The sequence below is a fragment of the Microcebus murinus genome, chromosome 5 (assembly GCF_040939455.1).
Source record: "Microcebus murinus isolate Inina chromosome 5, M.murinus_Inina_mat1.0, whole genome shotgun sequence".
Taxonomy (NCBI): domain Eukaryota; kingdom Metazoa; phylum Chordata; class Mammalia; order Primates; family Cheirogaleidae; genus Microcebus; species Microcebus murinus.
In genome coordinates, this window is record NC_134108.1 from 89,194,385 (window position 1) to 89,217,518 (window position 23,134).

The 23,134-nt window shown below is 39.2% G+C and overlaps 1 protein-coding gene across 1 annotated transcript in view; it reads right to left on the reverse strand.

Annotated features, from left to right (window-relative positions):
* The window catches only part of PRIM2 (DNA primase subunit 2), a 278,889-nt gene extending 268,670 nt beyond the window's left edge, over positions 1-10,219 (reverse strand). The window contains exons 1-5 of the mRNA XM_076003253.1: positions 10,147-10,219; positions 9,230-9,392; positions 6,887-6,990; positions 4,167-4,246; positions 2,730-2,850 (exon numbers count right to left, since the gene is read on the reverse strand). Of these exons, the coding sequence (XP_075859368.1) occupies positions 2,730-2,850; positions 4,167-4,246; positions 6,887-6,990; positions 9,230-9,383 (459 nt within the window). The 5' untranslated portion in view covers positions 9,384-9,392; positions 10,147-10,219. The remainder of the gene's footprint in view (positions 1-2,729; positions 2,851-4,166; positions 4,247-6,886; positions 6,991-9,229; positions 9,393-10,146) is intronic.
* Between the last annotated feature and the right edge of the window lie 12,915 nt (positions 10,220-23,134).

A 23,134-nucleotide genomic window follows, 5' to 3' on the forward strand; every position in this document is an offset into this window, starting at 1 on the left:
TTACAGAAGTAGATCAATATAAAAACCACTGCAGCATTAAGGAAACTGAAAAGACAATGGAATGCACACAAACGTATCACACAAGCACTTTAAGTCCAGACAGATTCTAAGACATGTGTGCCAGCAATTCAGCTCCTGGGACAAGGAAACCAAGCTGGCCCCATGGCTTCCCACTCCCTACCATTTTCTTCTGCCTCAATTTAGGCAGCAGGACCTTGACTTACACAGCAGGTCACATATCAGAGACCACCTTATCCAACAAATGCTAATAACTTTTCCCCAACTCTTGCTTTGTCCTGAGTCTAAAAGCATCACCAATACCTGACTGAATATAATAGTCACCAATAGTCACCAATTGGTGACAATATAATAAGTCACCAATGCCTGACTGAATATAATAGTTTTCAAATGTACACTAAATATTGTAACAAAAGTGATAAAACTGCACACGTTCCTATTAATGAAGTGGTAAAAGCTGGGAAAGCCTAAAATGAAATGGGAAGAGCTTACAGGGCCCTGGGAGCAAGTTAGTCAAGAGCACCTGAATTCAAATCCCTTAATTACCAGTTTGGGATCCCATGTGCTGGGAATTACCACTACCAGAACAAAAGGGCAAAAGATCTGTGCCAGGAAAGTGAGTGCAATCTATCATCACAGGAATGGTTTTTCCACCAGGCACCCTGAATATTTTCTCATTCTATCTCCCATGAAACCCCACCAGCCACAAACACACTCAATCAAGCTTTGCATTCTCCAGTTTATATTTCAAAAACATAAGGCATGATGTTTTCCACTTCCATCCACGTGGATAACCCCCCTAGGAGGACGACCTCCTTTTCCTATCCCCCCACTGAAAATCATTGAGCTAGAAAACACAAAACAATCACACAAGAATCCAAAGTTACTGCTCCCTTTAGAAACTGTATAAGACCACCCTGGGATGTATAAATATGGATAATAATTTTCCTTTCAGTCAATCTTTCAACTTTATCCATATTTCTCCATCTTACTTTAATGTATATGTTTATTATAATGAACCTCAAATGACTTACAGAGTGAAACAGGCTATTAATTAATTAAACCAAACAGACTAGCAGCAACTAGAGTAATATTAAAAACCGCACTGACTTCCAACACACTTGTTAAAACTATGCATATATTTCTTATCAATTCCTATTTCCTAAAACAAAAAGACCCAAGATAGTTTAATTTCAATCTAATTGACTCAAGACTTCTCCAAAATACAGGCATCTGCTACTTTTGTACCGTCTATAATAGTACCAGTTACAATATATGCCAGGCCCATACCAGGCACTCTGCACACACTATCTCATTTAAACCTCACAAATTTGAGGTAGAAATTGCATCCCCATTTTGAAAACAAGGAAACTGAAGTACAGATTAGAAAATTTATCCAAAATAACATAGTTGATAGTCAAGTCTGGAATTTATTTTTACCCTCCTTCTAAGCCAGTAAGATTTACTGTTTATGAGATAATGGCAGAAGACACAAGACTCCTGCATCAGGGACAAAGAACTCTAGTACTCACGTCACAGAAAGCAGCAAGAGAACCAGCATGTTTGTCATTCTCCTTGCTCTCAGTCCCATGGGGACAACACGATACAGCCCAGATCAATGGTCTGTGTGCAATGGGTTTATACTACAACTAAGAACACTGAGAACCAACAGCTTTAAGGAAGATATCACTTCATCCTTCAAAGCCGCTTGTTAAAAAATGTAAGAAAATTGTAAGAAACGGCCTGGATAAAGAGTGGTCATGACCATTCATTCTTAACTAACCCAGCAAGATGTGCAGGAGTATAAGAGACTCTTGTAGGAATCTTTCCTAACACTGGTTGGTACGTGTACAGGGAGAAATAAAACTCAACAATACCCATCTAGCACATAATAGACACTAAATGTCTACTAAATGTTTGTTCACTTCCTTTCATGCAGTCTCTTTCTACCAACTCATATAACCCACAGTATTTCTTGCTACAGTGAGTACATCTTCCACTTGTCAACACAATGTCTTTCACCTACTGCAACTTCTATTTTTTTATTTGTCCTCGAGCCACCCATTTCAACATCAAAATAAAGTCTCAACCAGTCCTGCTACCATCCAACTGCTCTAAATCTACCAAAGCAGAATTTTTCTACCTTCTCACTGAGGCATAGGTCTACCTAAAAGACATAAATTCTATTTCCATCCTCAATATTTATCTCTGCTAAATATGTCCCAGACATTTTTCTTTTTATATAACTACAATATGTAAATCATTCAGATTTGTCTGCAAAACTATTTTTTAAACTAATCAGACAATTTGTACTGACAACTGACTTTTAAAATATCGTATTACCTTCTCTAAACTTCACTCCTGCAAACAACTGTCACTTGTCTGTTTTCTTTAACACATTATTAGCTTTAAAATTTTGATCTACAAGATTTTAGTTACAGATGAACTTTTATAAACTAAACCTTTTTGTACTTTAATAAATCATATATTTAATAGAGCAACTAAATGTGAGCCTTTGTTACTAAGAAACCCCTTTTCCTCTGGTCACAGAGGAGGAAAGGTTCATTGTTGTGCGCTAGCTACTGAATCAGGCAGGAACTTAGGAAGAAAATGTACAGAGAATGAACTCCACACATTAGTACCAACACTTAGGTTAAAAGGGAGGGATGAATGGTGAAAACAGTTGGAAATAACTACAAAAATACACTTACAGCCTCAAACTGCAAATGGCTATCTTTTAAGAAATCTTGAATTTTGTCCTTGGGTAAAATACCAAATCGAAATCGAAGGAGATCCATTTCTTGTTGAATGAACCAGCGTCTAAGATCTTCACTAAAATGGAGACAGGAAAATTATAAGAACAAATTAAAAATACGATTATTAAATCCAAGAAGTTTTAAGAAAACAATATTCAAACATAAGATGCCAGTAGACAGTAGTTATAAACATACAAGTCTTCTATTATGATAAGGAGAATATGAATAGCACATACTATACATAGTCTTCCAGGGATGTGTTGAGTATGAGGTAGAGTGGTGTTAAAATTAAAAGGATTAAATATAAAATGCTTCAAGCCGAGCTGCACTACTACTGAATAACATAAAAGAAATTAGTTCACTGCATTTAATGTAACTGCAAAATAGTCACTTATATTAGAAAATGGGGCACTCTTTTGGCCTGAGGTGGTTTCATCAATGCCAAATAAACACCAAATTTTTAAAGGTAACTTTATCTCTGAATAGATTATGATCAGATGAATTTTGCAAAGGAAACTTTGACTATAGCTTTACAGTTTATAATTCATAAAATTTAATATGTACATACCACAATATTTTAAATCCATAAAAGTATATTAATATAGCAGATACATAATGGGCATTGTTATATAATAAAATAATTAGCCTACTTCATGTAAAATATGATTTCATTTTTTTGTGGTGACTAGCACAAGTTGTCAGCAATTCACTTACTCTATAAATTACATAAACTACATATGCTTTTTTTACAAAAGAAAAATTCTAGGACCAAAGCTGGTGAGTAATTTCTCAACTATTATCTTGAACCTTGGTAAATATTTTGAGATTCTCAATGTCATAAGCCTATTAATAAAAAGAAACAGCTATAACTATATTATTTGGCCAAAATTAATATGGGGGAAAAAAATGAGGCTTTAAAAAAAAAAAGCCACTAACAACTTCTCCCTCTGGGTGGCACTATTGACTTACAAGAACCCAATGACCAAACAAAAATATCTTAGCTCTAATAGGCCCATACATCTCAAATTCTAAAAACCTGTACCAAATTCAAGTACAGGTTTGATCCATTGTTTCTTAAAAATATTATCACTTTTTTTCAGGAAAGTATCAAAAGTCCTTCATCCTAATAAAATCCTTTCCAATTTTAAATCCCAAATGAAGAGTCTTTCCATAAAGCTAAAAAGTATTTCATCAGGCAAAATTTTGCAATAGAAATTTTTTCCAATATTTTTTAACAACTTGTTTCAAACAATTCGCTGCAGCAGTGTTCAATCCATGACCAACTGATTCCCGATGTTATTCTTAGTCTATGTTCCAGCACAACATATTAACTTTCCAGGTACCAATGTATAACCCAAGACACCAGATTTGAGCACATAAATGTATACTCACGACTGGCAATAAGCTAGGCGCAAAATAAAATGAGAAATATGATCTTTTCTTCGCGGTTCATATTCATCTTCTAAGTTTTCCTTAAAAATAAAGACACATGAATAAATAAATGCATTAGAATGACAAGAGGTGTAAAGAAATACTGAGTCAGCTTAAGCCAAAGGTAAAGTAAAAGTTTCAAAAACACATTTCTTAATCTGCTTTCCAGGATAATTATCATTTTACTTAAGCTATCAATCAGGTGAAACTAAGAAGCAAACTGGTCTCAATGAAATCCCCTGGGTTTGAACCTCCTTGTTTTCTTCCTATTACCCCTTTTTCTTAACTTTCTTTCTTATCTAGCCTATATTCAGGGTACTCACTACTTTGACCTCTTCTTACGCAACTATCGGCTTCTCTAATTTGAATCATGTGGCAAAACCTATATTTTAAATTAATCTACAGCTGTACTCTGTAGTTCTATTCCCAAAATGCTAAGAACCTCTGGACATAAAAATACCAACTGTGGGAATTTGGAATATAAAAATTCAGGGCCTATAATCTCAACTGGACCCTTACCAATGCCATGAAATATTTATTTAAGTCCAAAATAGTAAGAGTAAATATGTCTTGAGCACTTACTAGGTACCAGGCACTGTATTAAGCATTTTGAAAGCATTAACATTATCCCATTTAATCCTGTTTTAAAATCCCTATGAGATAGCATTACCATATCCTTATTTTAAAAACAAGGAAACTGAGGCACAGAGAGGTTATATAACTTGTCCAGGGTCACAAAGCTTGCCCAAAGTAAGCAGCAGAGTTGGGATCGGACACATAATCATCCCCTTCCTTACTTCTTAGAAAATTTTTAGACTTCACCAGTTGCTCCAAGGCCCCTACCATAGCACCTTTGCCTTCTCTCTTAATAGATGACTTCATGTAATTTACAGAAAATAAAGGTCACCAGGCAGACTCCTGCCTTCAACCCCCAGCTTCTGCATCCACGTGTTGTTCTGTCTTCTGTGGACAAAGCATTTCTCCTTCCTCATAATCCCTGCACCAAAACCCTCCAACCCATTTGCTCTTGTCTCTTAAGGACTTTGATGTATCAAATGCTCTCTCAAAGTATCTTCGAGCTCCCCTCTTCTTTCTATTCCAGTTCTTCTGTTCAGCTTATAAACATGTTTATCTCCTGTCTCATATATATTTTTATATTTATATATATACACACACACGCACATATTTTTGTGTATGTGTGTGTATACCTCCTCCTTTTCCCTAAAACATCCTCTATACTCTGCCCTCTGCCTTTTCAGCTAAACATCTTAAAAGTACATATTCTATATCCACCTCTCCACCTTCCTCCTCCAATCCCTGTCATTGTTCTGGCTTCTGCCTCTAGCTATAATGGCCCATTCAGCTGCTAAATCAAATGGGCACCATACAACTCACCTTACATGATCTGTCTTAAGCTTCCGAAACTGTTGTAATTAAGAGCAACACCACCAAAACAAAATGTCCCGATTCGAATCTTGCCTCCACCGCTTGCCATCTTATGTGCCCAAACAAAATCTGGTACATAGGGCACAATATAAATGTTTGCTGTTGCTATTCCCTATTATCATTAATATCATGGCCATTATTACTGAAACCCCAGCCTTCCTTGGCTTCTATGCACTAATATCCTGATTCATTTCCTACTTCTCAGAAAGCTCGTTCTCAACCTCCTTCCCAGACTCCTCTAATTCTACTTCATCTTAAATAGTGGTATTCCTTACATCTTGTCCTCCTCCATCTTCTCTTTTCATTCAAATATTTTTCTAGGGTGCTCTCACCTACTCCTAATGATTCCAATTTTGCCCTTAATCTACACTCCAACTACAGATGTCTTCTAAGTCCACATCTGTATATCCAAATGTCCACAGACATCTCCACAGGCATCTCAAATTCATGTCAAGAACTAAACTCTACAACATCCTTCTAAGACTTGCTTCTCCTCCCATATATCACATCTCAAAATATTACCATCATCTACCTAATTGCTCTATTAATAGAAACCTGGGTGTCATTCATATAACTCTTCTCTCTTTTCTCCCCCAGCAATCAGTCGCTAAAACTTCTAATTCTACCTTTTTAATCTCTTCAGACTGTCCCCTCCTTCCATTGAATTCAGACTCTCATCATTTCCAGGCTTCTAACTACTTTCCCTCCTATCAGACCTGACCCTGTCAATGTGCCGTTGGCAGTCATCTTCCCAAAATAAAAATCTGATCACATATGTCAAGATGCACATCCAGCACTAGCTCCTCCAGAAAGCTTTTCCGAACCTCCCCAGTTTGAGCTCGGTAATTATATGTGCTCTCAGAGTTCCTAGAGCGCACGTCTAATAACAGCATTCATCATCATGTATTTCACCGGATACATCAGGGAATGTTTAGAGATATCTAGTGGGGAGAAGCCACAGATGCTGCTGAGCATCCTAGAATGCACAGGATAGTTCTTGCAATGGGAATTATTCTGCCCAAAATGACGACAGTCCCAAGGTTCAGAAACCATGCTGTATTATATTCATCTAACTGCATGTCAATCACCCCTAATAGACTGTTGGAACCTTCAGGCAGAGTCTGTATTGGTCTTGATAAAAGCCCTGTGCCTAATATAAGACATTTCCCATGACTGACACTTAGTACATGAATATACACAAACTTAAGGAATTTTTTTTTTCCTTTTTTACTTACTCTGTAAGAAAACTTAAGCCTTCGAATCTCAGCTTCCAACTTACTCTGGTATTCCTCAGTTCCTTTCACATAGCTTACACCAAGATTTTCAACTGATTTTAGCACTAAAAAGAAGAAAAAGAAAAAAGGTATAAATGCAAGATAATTTTAAAAACTGAAATCTGAGACAAAATCTATGGATAGCAATTCTATAATTATTTAGATAATAAATAATTATCTTATCAATAAATAACTTGTCAGAACATGACAAGTTATAATCATTTTATTTTCTGCAAGTATATTATATAAACTACATATGTTTTTAAGAGGATAATGTCCATCTATGTGCAGAAAATATCCATGTCCCACAGCGTAATCCAATACCTGAGATTCTCAATCAGGGACAGGTGAGGGATAATCATTGCTGTACTGAGCCACTACTGCTGAGGAATGGGAAAGCATGTCAATATGGAAAAAACAACCAAGCATCCCTAGTTTGCAACCTTCGTGTGGAGCTGCCTGTTAGGCAGTCTGCTTCATTTACTCAGCAGAGACTCATCACTGAAAAAAAAAAGAAACAAACACCCTTCCTTTCTTGAAAACGAGAGGACACAATAGTGAAGAAACAGGGCCAGCCAGCCAGCCAAATGAACTATCCTGAACAGGTGTTACATACTGTTCAAGGTTCCTAAAGCCCCTTATCAACCTTTCCTCGGATGAATTCTTCTCTCAAGCCATTGCTGAATTCAAGAATGAAAACCGTCTAAATTGTCTCCTGAACATAAACCCATGTCCCACAGGTACCTTTTTTTTTTTTTTTTTTTTTTGAGACAGAGTCTCACTTTGTTGCCCAGGCTAGAGTGAGTGCTGTGGCATCAGCCTAGCTCACAGCAACCTCAAACTCCTGGGCTTAAGCAATCTAGGCTCAATATCAAACTCCTGGGCTCAATCCTACTCCCTCAGCCTCCCGAGTATAGCTGGGACTACAGGCATGTGCCACCATACCCAGCTCATTTTATATATATATATATATTAGTTGGCCAATTAATTTCTTTCTATTTATAGTAGAGACGGGGTCTCACTCTTGCTCAGGCTGCTTTCAAACTCCTGAACCTTGAGCAATCCGCCCGCCTCGGCCTCCCAGAGTGCTAGGATTACAGGCGTGAGCCACCATGTCCGGCCGGTACCTCTTTATTATGGTATCCAAACCAAACTAATTATCTTCCCCTCATTCCTACTCTTCTTCTTGACATCCCCATCTCATCAGCAGAGTTTCTATCCACCAGATCATCCAAGCAGGAACTTCGGCCACCCCAGTCACCAAATCCTATCAATGATACCTTTTCAGTATCCCTCAATTCTCTCCCTTCCTATCATTATTATTGTCACTCGCTTAAGTTCAGGCCTTTACCAATTTACCTCTTAAGTATCAAACCCAAGGATACGTCTCCAACATCATCTTAATCTTTATGAAGTAGGTGACACTGCTAAGCTTTCTAAAACCATTTTCTCCTGGCCTTCACTCTTTCAATCGACAAACAGGTACTAAGAAGTACTCCCTCTCTGTATTACCAGTTCTTACCCTTCTCCTCCAAGAATGATTACCAGTATCTCACCTCTTCTTCTGATTTCCCCACACGGAACATAAATTCTGAAGACAGTACAAGTATTTCTGTTTCAGTTCATATCTAGCTCACTCCTTTATTCCATCAACACGCTGAGGAGAAGTAGGCCCTCAGAACAGTGGCCGTATCCTTCTTTCACCCCATTATTACACCATTAGCATGGCACAAAATGTCCTTGGTTATCCACACTTCTCCGTCCACCCTGAAGTGTCATTGTTTTCTCAAACATGACATTCTCTTTCATGCCTCCAAGACTTTGCACAGGCTATCATCTCTGGTTGGAAAAATCCTTCACTTCTGTTGGAAAATTTCTACTCATCCTTCAAGGTCCGGATCATATTTCAACTCCTCTTACATAATCAGATTAAGTTAGTCACTCCCACTTGTTCAACAGCACTAATATTTACCTCTATTAATACTAAAGCAGTTAAAATACTGAATTATGACTATTATTTTGGAAGTCTGTCTCTATGTAATAGAATACAACTTCAATGAAGAATTACATTATTCATCTCAAAATCCTTGCCACTTAGAACATAGCAGCACTCAATAAATATTCATTGTACAATAAATAAATGAATGAGTACCAGATTCTCAACGGCAAATCCTCAATAAATATTTGTTGAATGGATCACTGAATAAAGGATATAAATTACCTTAACTCTCACAAAGGATAATGATACCTTTATCATTATCAGCTTTTCAAGAATATAAACATTCTAATTTAAATATCACTTACATTTAACTCTATCAATAGCCAAGTTTTCAAACTCTGTCAAAGATATGTTTTCAGAAGGTGGTTCCAGGTAAAACTGAAGGCAATGAGGGTAGGAAGCATTTCTCTGATCACCTGCCAATCTCAGCTTCCTCCTCTTTCCTCCAGAAAACTGCATCTTGGTCACCTTGGAGGGAAGCATATAAAAAGGTTAAAATGGTGAAAAATGAAGTTGAAAAGAAAACAGAGAAAAAAAACAAAAAAATAATTCCACATACATAGAACATAACAATGAAGTTAACAAACTGTTGACAGTGATTAGCCCTGCGTGATTTCCTTCTGTATTTTCCAGATTTTCTACAACACACCTGTAATCATTTTGTGATGGCAGGAGTTGCTAGCATAGCTGCAGGTGGTGGTCCTAACGTTCAGCAACATGAAAGTCAGGTGATGTTGCCTGCTCACTATAGGCCTGTCTGTCATGGCCTTTGGATCTCAGCAATCCCAAGAGTTAAGATGGGGTTTTAAATGGGCTGCAAACCTGCACCAAGAGGAAAGCGCCCTAGATTCTGGACAGGTGAGAAACTTAATGGACTGGGTCCAGTTACTCACTCTATATCTTATGACCCTGGGAAACAGAACAACTGTCTTTCGGATCCAGTCCCTGGAATTCCTTTCAGGGAGCACTACAAGTGCCTCATAAATGTTCCACCTCTGATCCCCGCCCCTACCCCAGTCCTCCGGCAAAGCTATCTGCCCCCAAGTCCTCCCTGACACCTGGGTCTCTGCCCCAAACAACCAACCAGTTCCCCAAAACCCCCATCCTGCCAGGGCAATCCTTCTGCTCCCACCGCCCGCAAAGCGATCCCCCTTTCCGCTCGACTTCCAAGCCTCCACACCAGGACTGCCCTCCATCCTAAATTCCCAGGAGTTTCTCTTACTCGCAAGCACCCAGACGCGGGAAAACGCAAACGCTGACAGCCGCCCTTCCCGGGTGGCGGGAGAGTTTGTATGGAACCGGAAGCGGAAGTGCGCGGCGCCGAAGGCCCGCCCCCCAGCGTCCCGCCCACCGTTCACCGGCCCTGGGAATGGTCTCTGGGCGTGTCTGGGGCCCCCGCCTTTCAGCCACTTTACCAGCTGAAATAAATTTGAGTGTGAGTGTTTTCGGGTTTGTTTTTCTTCCCCAAATGTTAAGCGGCACCTCCTGTAGGTGAAGTCGGTAGCTTTTGACGGTTGAAACCAGGATGCAGGAACGCTAGCAGCGAAAACCGCTACACACCGACAGTCGAACCTATACGACTTCGTTTGGGACGCCAACAAAGATCCCACAAATTGAAGATGATGTGGCGCTTTAAGCCGCAGGGCTGGCGCTCATCAGTTTCGTGTGGGGAAGGAATGGAGACAGAACGGGCACTAAGACGCTTTTTGCACCGGGTTCACTATTAGGGGCTCTTTTTTTTCTTCCTCGTTTAATCTTTCAGCGACCCTATAAAGGTAGGGTCATATTACCCCCGTTTTGCAGATGAGAATACAGGAGCTGCAAGATAGTTGTTATTTTGCCCATCTACGTACAACACACACTGTGATTTTCCTGTTGGAGGGCAAGCCCCATGAGAGCAGGTTCCGAGTTCAGTTCGCTCCTCCCTGCCCGGCAACGCCTCGCACACAGTCAGTGCTCAGCAAAATCCCTGTAGCAGGAACTGGAATGAGTGGATGGATGCATACTCGCAGAAATCGCTCCAGGTCTGCAGGAATTTAAAAAAAAAAAAAAAAAAAAAAAAGCAGGCTCAGAGAGAAGGTAGGGTCGAAGAAGGGGAAGCGCTGGGGAGAGTGGACGGCGTTGTTTCCAGATGTCAGACTGCAGACTTTCTGCAGCGGCGCGTGAGAGCCACGCCTGCTCTCCTAGTGTAGTGTGTCTGTAGGGTTTTCAGGAACTGGAGATGAACTTCGCTCGTGGCCTCCAGGAGGCGTGCCTCGCTTACAAAAGTTAAGGAGGGAGGAGGCTCTGGTTAAAGGTAGTCATTGGAAACGGAAGAGTCCAACCCAGCAAGGGCTTAAAACTGTGGCTGGGACTGAACTTTGGACCGGGACCCGTTTTAAGCAGTTTACATACCAATTAATTTTATTCTCATAATCATGGGGTAGATTCTATTATTAACCCTATTTTACAGATAAGGAAACTGAAGGACTGAGAAGTGACTTCAAAAGGTCCCTTAGTGTCAGAGCCAGGTTCGAACCCACGGAAAATGTCTCCACGTTTCTCACCACAGTGCTACCATCATCTCACTACTAATTCCACTAATGTGACAGTAGAGTTTTCCCACATTTCCTTCCTCTTTGTATCATACACATAATTTAACATCACTTGGTCCAAAGAGGACAACTGAAAGCATGTTAACTGCCTGAAAAAACCTGAAGTACAGACCATAAGAATATTGATATGAAAATCTTATCTCTGCATAGGGAAATAATTTAAATATCATAAATTAAAAAAGAAAAAAACTAAAGATTTGACTACTATATGGCTGGGTGTGGTGGCTTCTGCCTATAATCTCAGCACTTTGGGAGGTCAAAGCAGAAGGATTACTTGAGGCATATATATATGTGTGTGTGTGTGTGTGTGTGTGTGTGTGTGTGTTTAGTTGACCAATTAATTTCTTTCTATTTATAGTAGAGACGGGGTCTCACTCTTGCTCAGGCTGGTTTCAAACTCCTGACCTCGAGCAGTCCACCCTCCTTGGCCTCCCAGAGTGCTAGGATTACAGGTGTGAGCCACCGTGCCCGACCCTGTCTTTTCATCATATTAAAAATCTATTTTAAGCCTCAGGGTACAAAATAGCCTGTGTTGGTCAGCTATTCCAGCATCTTTTTTTGTTTGTTTGTTTGTGTTTTGAGACAGAGTCTCACTCTGTTGCCGTGGCGTAAGCCTAGCTCACAGCAACCTCAAACTCCTGGGCTCAAGCAATCCTCCTGCCTCAGCCTCCCGAGTAGATGGTACTACTCGGGCATGTGCCACCATGCCCAGCTAGTTTTTTCTGTATATTTTTAGTTGTCCAGCTAATTTCTTTCTATTTTTAGTAGAGACGGGGTCTAACTCTTGCTCAGGCTCGTCTTGAACTCCTGACCTTGAGCGATCCTCCAGACCTCAGCCTCCCAGAGTGCTACGATTACAGGTGTGAGCCATCACTCTCGGCCTATTCCATCATCTTTATTGTTTTCTAATGCCACAATTTTGATCACTGCCTCACTGTGAAGAATATTTTTCGTACCCAGAGGCAATTACAATACAAATCAGCATATCACTGTAGCAATGATGCACAATAATGTACATTTCAGTAGCCATATTGAATAAAGTACTGGGAGTTCTTTCATGTATTCATTTCATCAACAAAAATGGATTGACACAATGCTCAACCCGGGCAACACAGATTTTTAAAATTTTTTATAAATTATACACATTGACCTCACAATAAGAGGGAGGAAAACACATATAAACACCTAATTTTTACTTCTACTGAACCATACACATCTAAAAAACGGACAGCTGTGTTGCTCATTATCATAACCGCAATGCTTGGCACTCCATGGACTGAACTGATGAATACTGGGAAAGATGTATGAAAAAAGTGCTGGGTTCAGCTTCCCATTAAACAGATGGTTTGAATCAAATGTGACTCCAACCTATAAAACTTCAAGTCCTCATCTGAAAACTTCATACACATTCCTTCCAGAATGACTTGGCTCCCCAGTTTAGCCTGGAATAAAGCACAGAGTACCTTCTCTGGCAGAATTTCCATGAATCATCACTGCACAATTCAGTGCCTGCCCTTGCATTACCCAGCCCCAAACGTACTGCCCCATGGGGCATTCACCCTTAGATGACTCCACGGCCCCAGGACCTCTGTCCTGTACTATGTCACACTTACAGCTGAGATTTTAGTTGCCACGCTTGGTAAATCAAAGTGATTGTTCCCTCCTTCCCTGTTCAGGGTGTGTCACCTTAAAACCAAAGGCGTGGTAAACTTCTCTACCAAGTAAGCACGCTGTAAGCTCTATGTCCTGCCAGCTCTGCTTGCCATGAAAAGCAAAGAGCAGGAGTTATTTCCAGAAGAATAGCTGACCCATAAAAGCTAATGTTGAGTTAGCCGACCTCTGGCCCCTCTCTCCTCCCCATTTCACTGCCCATCTATCGGAGTTGGCCAGGAAAGAAACCTAAAGAAAGCACCTCACTGTTTCTCTCCTTATTTTAGATTGCTTTTATTAGCTGTTAGAGCAAGTAAACTAGAGAGAAAGAATACTCTTAAAGGGTAGTGCCAGGATGGAGGGCTACCCTTCCATATATCAGAATTATTTCATTTGTTCCAGAAATAGTAATTATGCACATACTAAGTGCCAGGCAATGTTTTTTATGCTGTGGATACAAGAATGACAAAAGAGTCAAAAATTCCTACCCTCATAAACCTTATATTCTAGTGGGAAAGAGAGACAATAAACAAGATAAAAACATACATTACTATGTTAGATAATAACTATGTAGCAGAAAAAATTAACTAGAGAAGGAGGATGTAAAGTTTCTGGAGGAGGCATTGAAATTTTAGAAAGGATGGCCAGGAAAGACTGGCTAAGAATGTGATCATGAGGCAGAGACCAGAAAAAAATTAGGGATTTAGTCATGTATATCTTTAGGAGAATAGCATTTCAGGCAGATGGAAGGCTTATCATAATTCCATAGTATTTAAGACAATGTGATACCGGCACAGGAATAAACAAATAAAACAACGGAACAGAACAGAAAACCCAGAAATGGTCCCATATCTATGAAGAAACCTAGTATATGACACATCAATGATATAAATCAATGAAAAAAAGACAGACAATTCTAAATGGTGCTGGAGCAAATGGCTATCTATGTGGGGGGTAAAATTTGTTCCCATCAATTCCAAACGATTTGAGATCTCACATACAAAAAGCAAAATTTTAAGATTTAGAACAAATATATAGATAGTCTATGGTCTTGATGTAGCAAAGAATTTCTTAAACAAGACATTAATAAAAATAAAAAGCTACAAGCAGTTTTGGAGATGAATGGTGGTGATGACCATATACAATGTGAACGTACTTAATGCCACTGAACCGTACACGTAAAAGTGGTTAAAATGGTAACTTTTGTGTCATGTATATACAAAACACATTTTTTTAACAAACACAAGCTAAAAAGAGAAAGATTGATAGTTTTAACTACATTAAAATCAAGAACTTTAGTATTAAGAGTATATAAAGATATTTTTTTAATGAGCCACATATTGAGAAAAGATATATTAACACAGGATTAGTATCAGAATATAATCAATAAGACAAAAAATAAATACAATAAAAAAGAAGGGGGAACGGAGCAGTTATTTCACAACAGAGGCAACATAAATGATCAACAAATATATGAAAATATGTCCAATCACATTGGTAACTGGGGAAATGCAAATTAAAACCACAAGGAGATGATATTCACCAAGCACCAAATGGACAAAATTTTAAAGTTTAAAAATACCAAATGTTGTTTGGGGGATGGACATGCTTGAAGCTCTTACTCGAGGGGGGTGGGGAGTATGGGCAATATAAGTAACCTTAACATCTGTACCCCCATAATACGCTAAAATTAAAAAAATATATACCAAATGTCCACAAGGAACTCATATGCTGTAGGTAGACGTATTAACTGATATAACTACTTTGAAAAACAATATGGCATCACCTGGTAAATTTGAAGGTGTATAACCCTTTGCCCCTGACAGTAATTCTACCCTAAGTATATTCTCTAGAGAAATTGTATGCATAGACATCCAAACACGTTAATAAGAGCATTCATGGCAACATCAGAATAGTAAAACACTGGAAACTATCCACCATCAGAAATGGGTAAATAAACTGTGGTCTATACACCCAGTGGAATATTTAAAATAAATAAATAAATAAAAATAAATGAACTACAATTAAAGTAACCACATCAACATGGATGAGTTGTAAAAACATAATGTTAATTTAAAAAGCAAGTTGTAGGAGAATATATGGATATGCTGATATTTTCCATCTTCCACCCCTCACCTAAAATCACTCTAGCCCTCTCCCCTGCTTTCTGTTCCTGAAATGAATGGACCATATATACAGTTTTTTGTGCCTTCTGCTTCCAATTAGATTCAGTAAATTAGGAGCCTCAAAAGGAAATGAGAAGAAGAAAAGAAAGTGAGATCAATGTATTTATCCCCATGGCTGCCTCCCTGCAAGGCTGCCTGTGTCCCTCAACCTGTCATTGCTCTTCTCGAGCTGGCTGACCCTAAATCACTCACTGTTTCTAGTAACACCTTCCGTCCCTCTACCTTTCAGGCCTGAGAACCCTAACATATTGACTTCTAGGAAGCCCTCCTTCATTGCATTATCAGCCCCTTGTGGTTCCCTACTTCCACACCTTTGTAAATAATCTCTGTAAAAAAACTTAAATTAGGCTGGGTGCAGCAGCTCACACCTGTAATCCCAGCAATTTAGGACACTGAGGCAGGAGGATTGCTTGAGCCCAGGAGTTCAGGACCAGCCTGGGAAACACAGAGACCCCCGTCCTCTACAAAAAATATTAAATAAATAAATAATAACTAAGTGAAGTATCCCAAAAATGGAAAAACAAGCACCACATGTACTCACCAGCAAATTGGTATTAACTGGTCAACACCTAAGTGCACATATAGAAATAACATTTATCGGGTGTTGGGCAGGTGAGAGGGGGGAAGAAGGGGATGGGTATATACAAACATAATGAGTGACATGTGCACCGTCTGGGTGATGGTCACTCTTGAAGCTCTGACTCGAGGGGGGAGGGGAGCCAAGGGCAATATATGTAACCTTAACATTTGTACCCCCATAATATGCTGAAATAAAAAAATTAAATTAAATTTAAAAAAAAATAAAAACAAATAAATAAATAATAGCAGGGCGTGGTGGCTGCATGCCTGTAGTCCCAGCTACTCAGGAGGATCACTTAAGCGCAGGCCTAAGGTTCAGGCTGCAGTAATCTATGATTGTGCCACTACACTCCAGCCCACCATCTAGCCTGAGCCACAGAGTGAGACCCTGTCTCAAAAAAATAAACAACGACAAAAAAAAAACTTGAATTAGCCCATTTTGGTCATGCTATCTGTCTCTTGTTGAACCCTGGCCAATATAATTCAGCATTTATATAAAAGGTTTTTCTAGAAGTGAAATAAATAGGGTACATACTGCAAGTGGAAAATGATGAAACTCAAGATAGTGGTTAACTCTGGAGAGAAGGAAGATGCACTGGTGGGGACCTTCTGCCCTCTCCTTTCCCTTCCTATTGGACCCAAGAAAGATCTAATATTGTAATAGGGACTGAGATTTCAAAGCATGGACTGCTGAAGGCTTAGTAAGGAGGTTTCCTGCAATGCAAATATACTCATGAGGTCCCTTGCCACTCCCAAGCATGGTCCTGGGAAGGGAGCTCGCCCTGACAACACAGTTCCTCTTCCTTGTCCGTCTCCATTGTCTCTGAAGCTATCAGGTGCCAAGATCCAAAGGTCCTTTTTACTGAGAGTCACCACCCTTAACCTAAATTCTCAACCCCACTTGACAGTGAATTCCTACCCACCCCCCATTTTTAATGGGGGCAGTGGTTCACCTGAGCCTCCTACCTGGAGCCTCTCAGCACCCCAGATGCATCTGGGAGACCGTGACAGGAAGCAGCTGGAGGTACCAGCTTGACCCTTTCACTTGGGTAGCATCATGTGGAGCTGAGCACAGAATCCTGAGTCTAGGCCTGGGGTGCGAGAAAGAGACATGGATGGGAACCATATGGAATTTAACCCAGTATCTTTGCTTCAAGTTTAGCCATATGGTATAGGGAATGGAACGAAATGACTCTCACCCTGAACATGGTATGCAGCAAAACGTTTCACTTGTGGTGCTATTTATAGACACAGAGGACTAAAAAAGAGTACAGGGGGAAAAAATCTGACCTTGTTTGAGCCATGTGGAAATAATTTTAAATACTGATATTTATAAGCACCACTTATCATTTATGGATAATTACTCTATGCACTATAACTTTAGGCATTTCATTGCTCTGTGTCAGATGAACTTTTTTGGCAGAATTTATTTAATTACAGTGCTAATTATTCATGCCAGCTCAGAGCATCCAAAGATTATAAGAAATACTTATTTTTAGTGAACACGTAACACAATTTGGTGCCTGACAATGTCCCTTATTTTTCCTTCCTTATTTAAACTTAAACTGGACTGGAATCCGCTATGCAAGACCCGTCTACCTAGAATCATCTTATTTGTGTTTAAAAGAATTGAATGGAAGAGAGGGAGCCAAAGAAAAGAATCTAAGTAACCAAAAAACTACCCTCAAATACAATTTCACTTTATGCTCTATAATCGATGGCATTTTTCAATGCCCTATCCATAGAACCTGCTAACCCAAGAACTTCTAAAATGAATTGGTTATTTCACATGAATCCAACTGGATCCTGGCAACATCAGCTGTTCTCTGAGCTGAAAAAACTCTAAATATTTGAATTTTTAATTTGAGACTGGTTATTAGACCATGAACTCCTTGAGACCAAGCAGACTATCTCATTAGTTTCTGCACCCCTTCCTCTCCTGCCTCTACCCCATCCCTGGCACGGAACAAGACACTCTGTAGTTGTCTACTGAACTGAATTGAACTTCGCTGTATTTATCCCTAATTCCAGATGGGCTCTCATGCGCCTTATGATGTAACCCTTCACAGAAGATGTGTTTTCACTCTAGATTTTGGCTTTCCCATCGAAATTCCTGATCGAAATATTTTCCCTCCGTTGGCTGATTTTTGGAAACTGAAGTAGGTGTAAATATGATCCTGTTAGGATGCCAAGATTTCATTCCAACTTGACTAACTGACTGTTAATCATGTCCAAACGTTAGCGTTTTCAGGTAGAAAACAATATTGAACATTTCAGAAAACGGAAGGTAGAGAATAAAAATAAATCTACTTTACTCCGACTAATCTAAACACTTCAGGATCAATGTTGAGAGCTATCCTGGGTATAGAGACGAAAGCGACCTTCCTGACACGTGTAGAATTACCTTATCCGCATTTTCTTCTCTTTGAACAACACAGTGTAACCTATTAGTCAGGGCTCATGTAGGAAAAACTCTATCTTTCTAGGAGGAAGAGGATTTTTGCCTATGAGGTTAAATATTTTAGGGTCAGTGCCCCAGAGCAGTGGAGTATGGACTTGGGACTCCACCCCAAACAGGCTTCTCATCTACTGCTTTCTTTCCGGGTCTTTCTTGCACCGCAAAGGTCCTAAATCAAACTCTAGCCTTTCATAAGGAACGTCTCCTTCCCCTTCCCACTCAGCACCACCCCCTCCTCACCCAACCCAACACTACCAGGCCACACAAGCGACCCTTAGATCCAAGCCCAGTCTTCTCCAGAGTACATTTATGAAGGAATAAGGTTGTTTTGTGCTTTCTCCAGTGGAGCGATAGGAACAGCTGTTTTTCTAGAAACTCTGATTAATGACCTTCACTGTGGGAATTTTCTGTCTGCTGTGTAGAGTTAATCCAACCTTCTTTATAGTATACTGAATCCAGATTTTTCCAATTATATTTGTTTCCTAATAATAATGATGCAATATTGGCATGTGTAGAGCACATGATAGTTTTCAAGGCAATTTCATTTACATGGTCTAACCCAGGATTTCGGCAGCCCATTGAATCTCAAGGGTCCCTTCATTCTATTAAAATTTCCTTTTTTTTCTTTCTATTTTTTTCTTCCATTTTTATGATAAGCTTAAAAAGTCTCATAAAAAGCATATCCTATGTCATCTGGAAGACGATGTTTTTCCAAATAGCGCCGTATGCCAGCTAGTGTATGTGACACCAATCCCACTGGTGTCACATGGTCATCTGAAATGACACAGTTTGTGTTCCGATGTATGTGTAAGCACGTGTAGCTGATCTTACATTTGCAGGTCCTAAAGTCACCCTGCACCACTGTTGTTTCCAATTTGGACTTCTTTCCCCACAGTTATCAAGACAAAACTAGCTTCTATCTTGCAGTCATAATTTGCAATTGCAAGACATTCTCATGAATAAGCCTTTGTTTTCTTAAGCTATTTAATGAGTCTAGGTTTTGTTCGATATTGTGAAAACAAACCAGTGTAGAAAAATAAAGTACTATTTAAATTGAGAATAGTAGAGGCAAACTCAAACATGAAAAAGTTTCATTGGAGCAATATATGACAAATGATACTTTAGTTCACTGATCAAAGATTGTTGGAATAGAGTTTGCAGTAGTTGGAATAGAGATTTGTGTCAGGACACAAGTTTTCATGGGGATGTAATAAAAGATACAAGTGAGTCTAGAGAACCTACTCCCCCCCCCATCCAGCCAGTCCTCTATTGGTAACACAAAAAGAATATTGCTCTGATTCTCTCTTTGTAAGTACCAACTTGCAACCGTGTACAAGCAGTGTATATATAAAAGCAAATAGACAATGAAGGATTGTCAGTTAAATTTTTCTCTCATATTTTGGAGTGAGCAATTAAATTGATTGGCCCACCCATCAGTTGTGGTGGGTAAAAACAGGTTTATTTTTAAAATATGAATAAATAAATAACCAACTATGGTAATGGCAATGATTCAGATAATAATCTGCTGTGCTCAAAATAAAAAACATCATGTAAGAAAGTGACTAAGTCTTTCTATTATTTTTTTTTTTTTTTTTTTTTTTTTTTATTTATTTTTTTTTTTTTTTGAGACAGAGTCTCGCTTTGTTGCCCAGGCTAGAGTGAGTGCCGTGGCGTCAGCCTAGCTCACAGCAACCTCAAACTCCTGGGCTCAAGTGATCCTTCTGTCTCAGCCTCCCGGGTAGCTGGGACTACAGGCATGCGCCACCATGCCCGGCTGATTTTTTTTTATATATGTATCAGTTGGCCAATTAATTTCTTTCTATTTATAGTAGAGACGGGGTCTCGCTCTTGCTCAGGCTGGTTTTTGAACTCCTGACCTTGAGCAATCCGCCCGCCTCGGCCTCCCAAGAGCTAGGATTACAGGCGTGAGCCACAGCGCCCGGCCTAAGTCTTTCTATTATTAACCTCAACATATGCTCTTCGATTTCAGCAAAACATCATCCAGCAAATTAAATTAATATTGTTCATTTTAATTATATTAGTTTCATAATTTTGTTTGTGTTTAATATGTAAATGCATTTAACTTTTATGTAAATATTTTAACTATAAGCATATAAAAATGTTCCTAATAACGAGGACATAAAAATTATATACATAAACTGTATATCTTCAATATTTTTCTTCCTTTTGAAGGTTTCTTTATATTACTCAAGTTTGAGAATTACTAGTCTAATCATAAAATAGATAAAGAATAAATCTTTTTTTTAAATTTTAGTGTATTATGAGGGTACAAGTGTTAAGGTTACATATATTGCCAATGCCCCTCCTCCCTCCAAGAATAAATCTTTTGATTATAATGCTACTCGTAAGATAGATGCTCCCTATGGTAACTTAAAATGGTTTTAATTTAGACATTTTAGAAAACTATCTTCTTTTAAAAATCAATTTTTACTTTCTGCTTCAAGAATTATTTTATTTGAATTAGAGATAATGGACTTTTATGGCTGAGTTCTTTCTAGAATGCATTGGCTTAGGGGAAAAAGTACTAGGCCTTTGGAGTGTTTATTCTATGGAAGATAAACAATGTTGTTATATAAAAGCACTCCTCCAAATAGCTCAAGGTTGTTTAGAACACCCATTAACCCTAATGGAGTTACAAAATACTAAGGAAAAAAAATAGGCTTTAGTAGTTGTGCCTTCGAGAGGCTAAGGCTAAATATATAAAATGTCATTGCTAAAACATTTTATATATGTATCTCTTAGCCATATGTGGAAAACCAAGCAACAATTTTCATATCTTTGTTTGACACATAGTCTTTAACATACAGGGTGAACAGGGTGATGGAATGTGTATGTGTGGTGGCAGAGGGGTATCTGCTCCACTTCCCTACCTCCTTCCTGGACCTTCAAAGAAAGGACATCAACCCTCATGTGAACTTGCCAAGGGGTGTGTGGCAGAAGAAAGAGACCCACACATTGACTACCACCTTCACTGTGTTGCAGAATAAACTAAACCCCTCTGGCCCTAAAGAGCACCTCTCCAGCAAGGTTCTGCTACCAGATATACCGTTGGCTTAGGTAAGTAAGATCACTGAACAGTAGATCAGAAAATATGGGAGGGAGGGGAAAACAGATTCTCAGCTCTCCTCTTCGTACCCAAATGTAAAAGTGTTCACAATCATCTGTCTCCTATATCTTCTCCCTTTAACTAACTACAAAAGAATCAGGCTTAATTCCTCATGGTGCCCAAAATGTATACCTACCCATTTATTCATTGATTCCTTTAACAAAAAAACTGTTGGATGCCAAGCATAGGGTGGGCTGGAGAAGAAGACAATAGGGGATACAAGGAGTTCAGGAAGTTATCTTTGGACATTTTAGTCCAGGGCAATGATTCCCAAATGCCAGTCCTAGAACCATTGCTTGGAGCCAGTCTGTAGACAAGTGAGAAAAATAAAGACCATATGGTATAGAAATGTCAGTCAGTGCCAGGTTGGGAAGGATTGTTTTCTATTCCAAGAGTATGTCTTTCCAGTACTTTTTCTGTTAAAATATCCTTCTTTTTATGAAATGATATAGTAAGAAATTTTTCTTTATTTATTTTATCAAGTTGGAAATTCTAGGTCAGTCAATCAAATTGTTTAGTTTCACAAAATTATAAAATTTGGGACCTACTCATTGGGATAATACACATTAAAGTCCTAAATAAAACCTAACATTTTAAAAGTATGTTACACTTTATAAAGGGCTTCCATGTGCATTCTCACTGGAATCCTATCCTGCCCCCTCCCCAAACACACACACACACAGAAACTCAGACACAAAAAGAATTATCCACAGTTATACGACTAGTAAGTACAAAGGAAGGATGAGAACCCAGGCCTTTTGATTCTAATCCTAGTGCAAGAAATAGCATGCAGATAGAATTGGCTGGGCCTGGTGACAGATGGGATCTGGGAGAATAGGGAGGGGTAAGCAGGGAAGGCAAGAGAGGCAGGGAGGAGGATGCACAATCAAGTGATTCAGGTTTTGTTTGGTTTAGGTTTGGGTTTGATTTGGTTTCTTATTATATCTACACTTTATTCTAAAATGCATTTTCTTTACATTATTTTAAACTTCTGTAGCAGTACATCAGTTTGGGCTTGACAGACATCTTACACAAATGAAAATAAACAAATAAAATGGCAATTTTTGCTGTTTATGTTATCTATTTATTTATCTAGGGACTGGGTCTTGCTCTGTCACTCAGGCTAGAGTGCAGTGGCATTATCCTAACTCAGTGCAGCCTCAAATTCATGGACACAAGTGACTCTCTGACCTCAGGCTCTCCAAGTAGCTGGGACTCCAGGTACATGCCACCATACCCAGCTAATTTTTTTTTTTTTAATTTTTTGTAAAGACTAGAGACAGGAGTCTTGCTATATTGCTCAGGCAGGTCTCAAACTCTTGGCCTCAAGCAATCCTCCTGCCACAGCCTCCCAAAGTGCAAGGATTACAGGCATGAGCCATTGTACCTGGCCTACAATTTTTACTGTTTAAAGGAAGCAAATACTTTTCGATATCTGAAGGGAGAAGAGAATGAAGGGGAATCCACTGCTTCGCCCAAGGGTCCAGTTGTGTGGCCGTTAACACTTTGCTTTCCAGTGTGACATGTATGCCCCTCCCCCACCGACTCTGGCCCTGCTTTTCATAGCCATCTCCCTGAAGGCCTGCATGTGTCCAGCCTTCCCAAGCCAGCGTGCA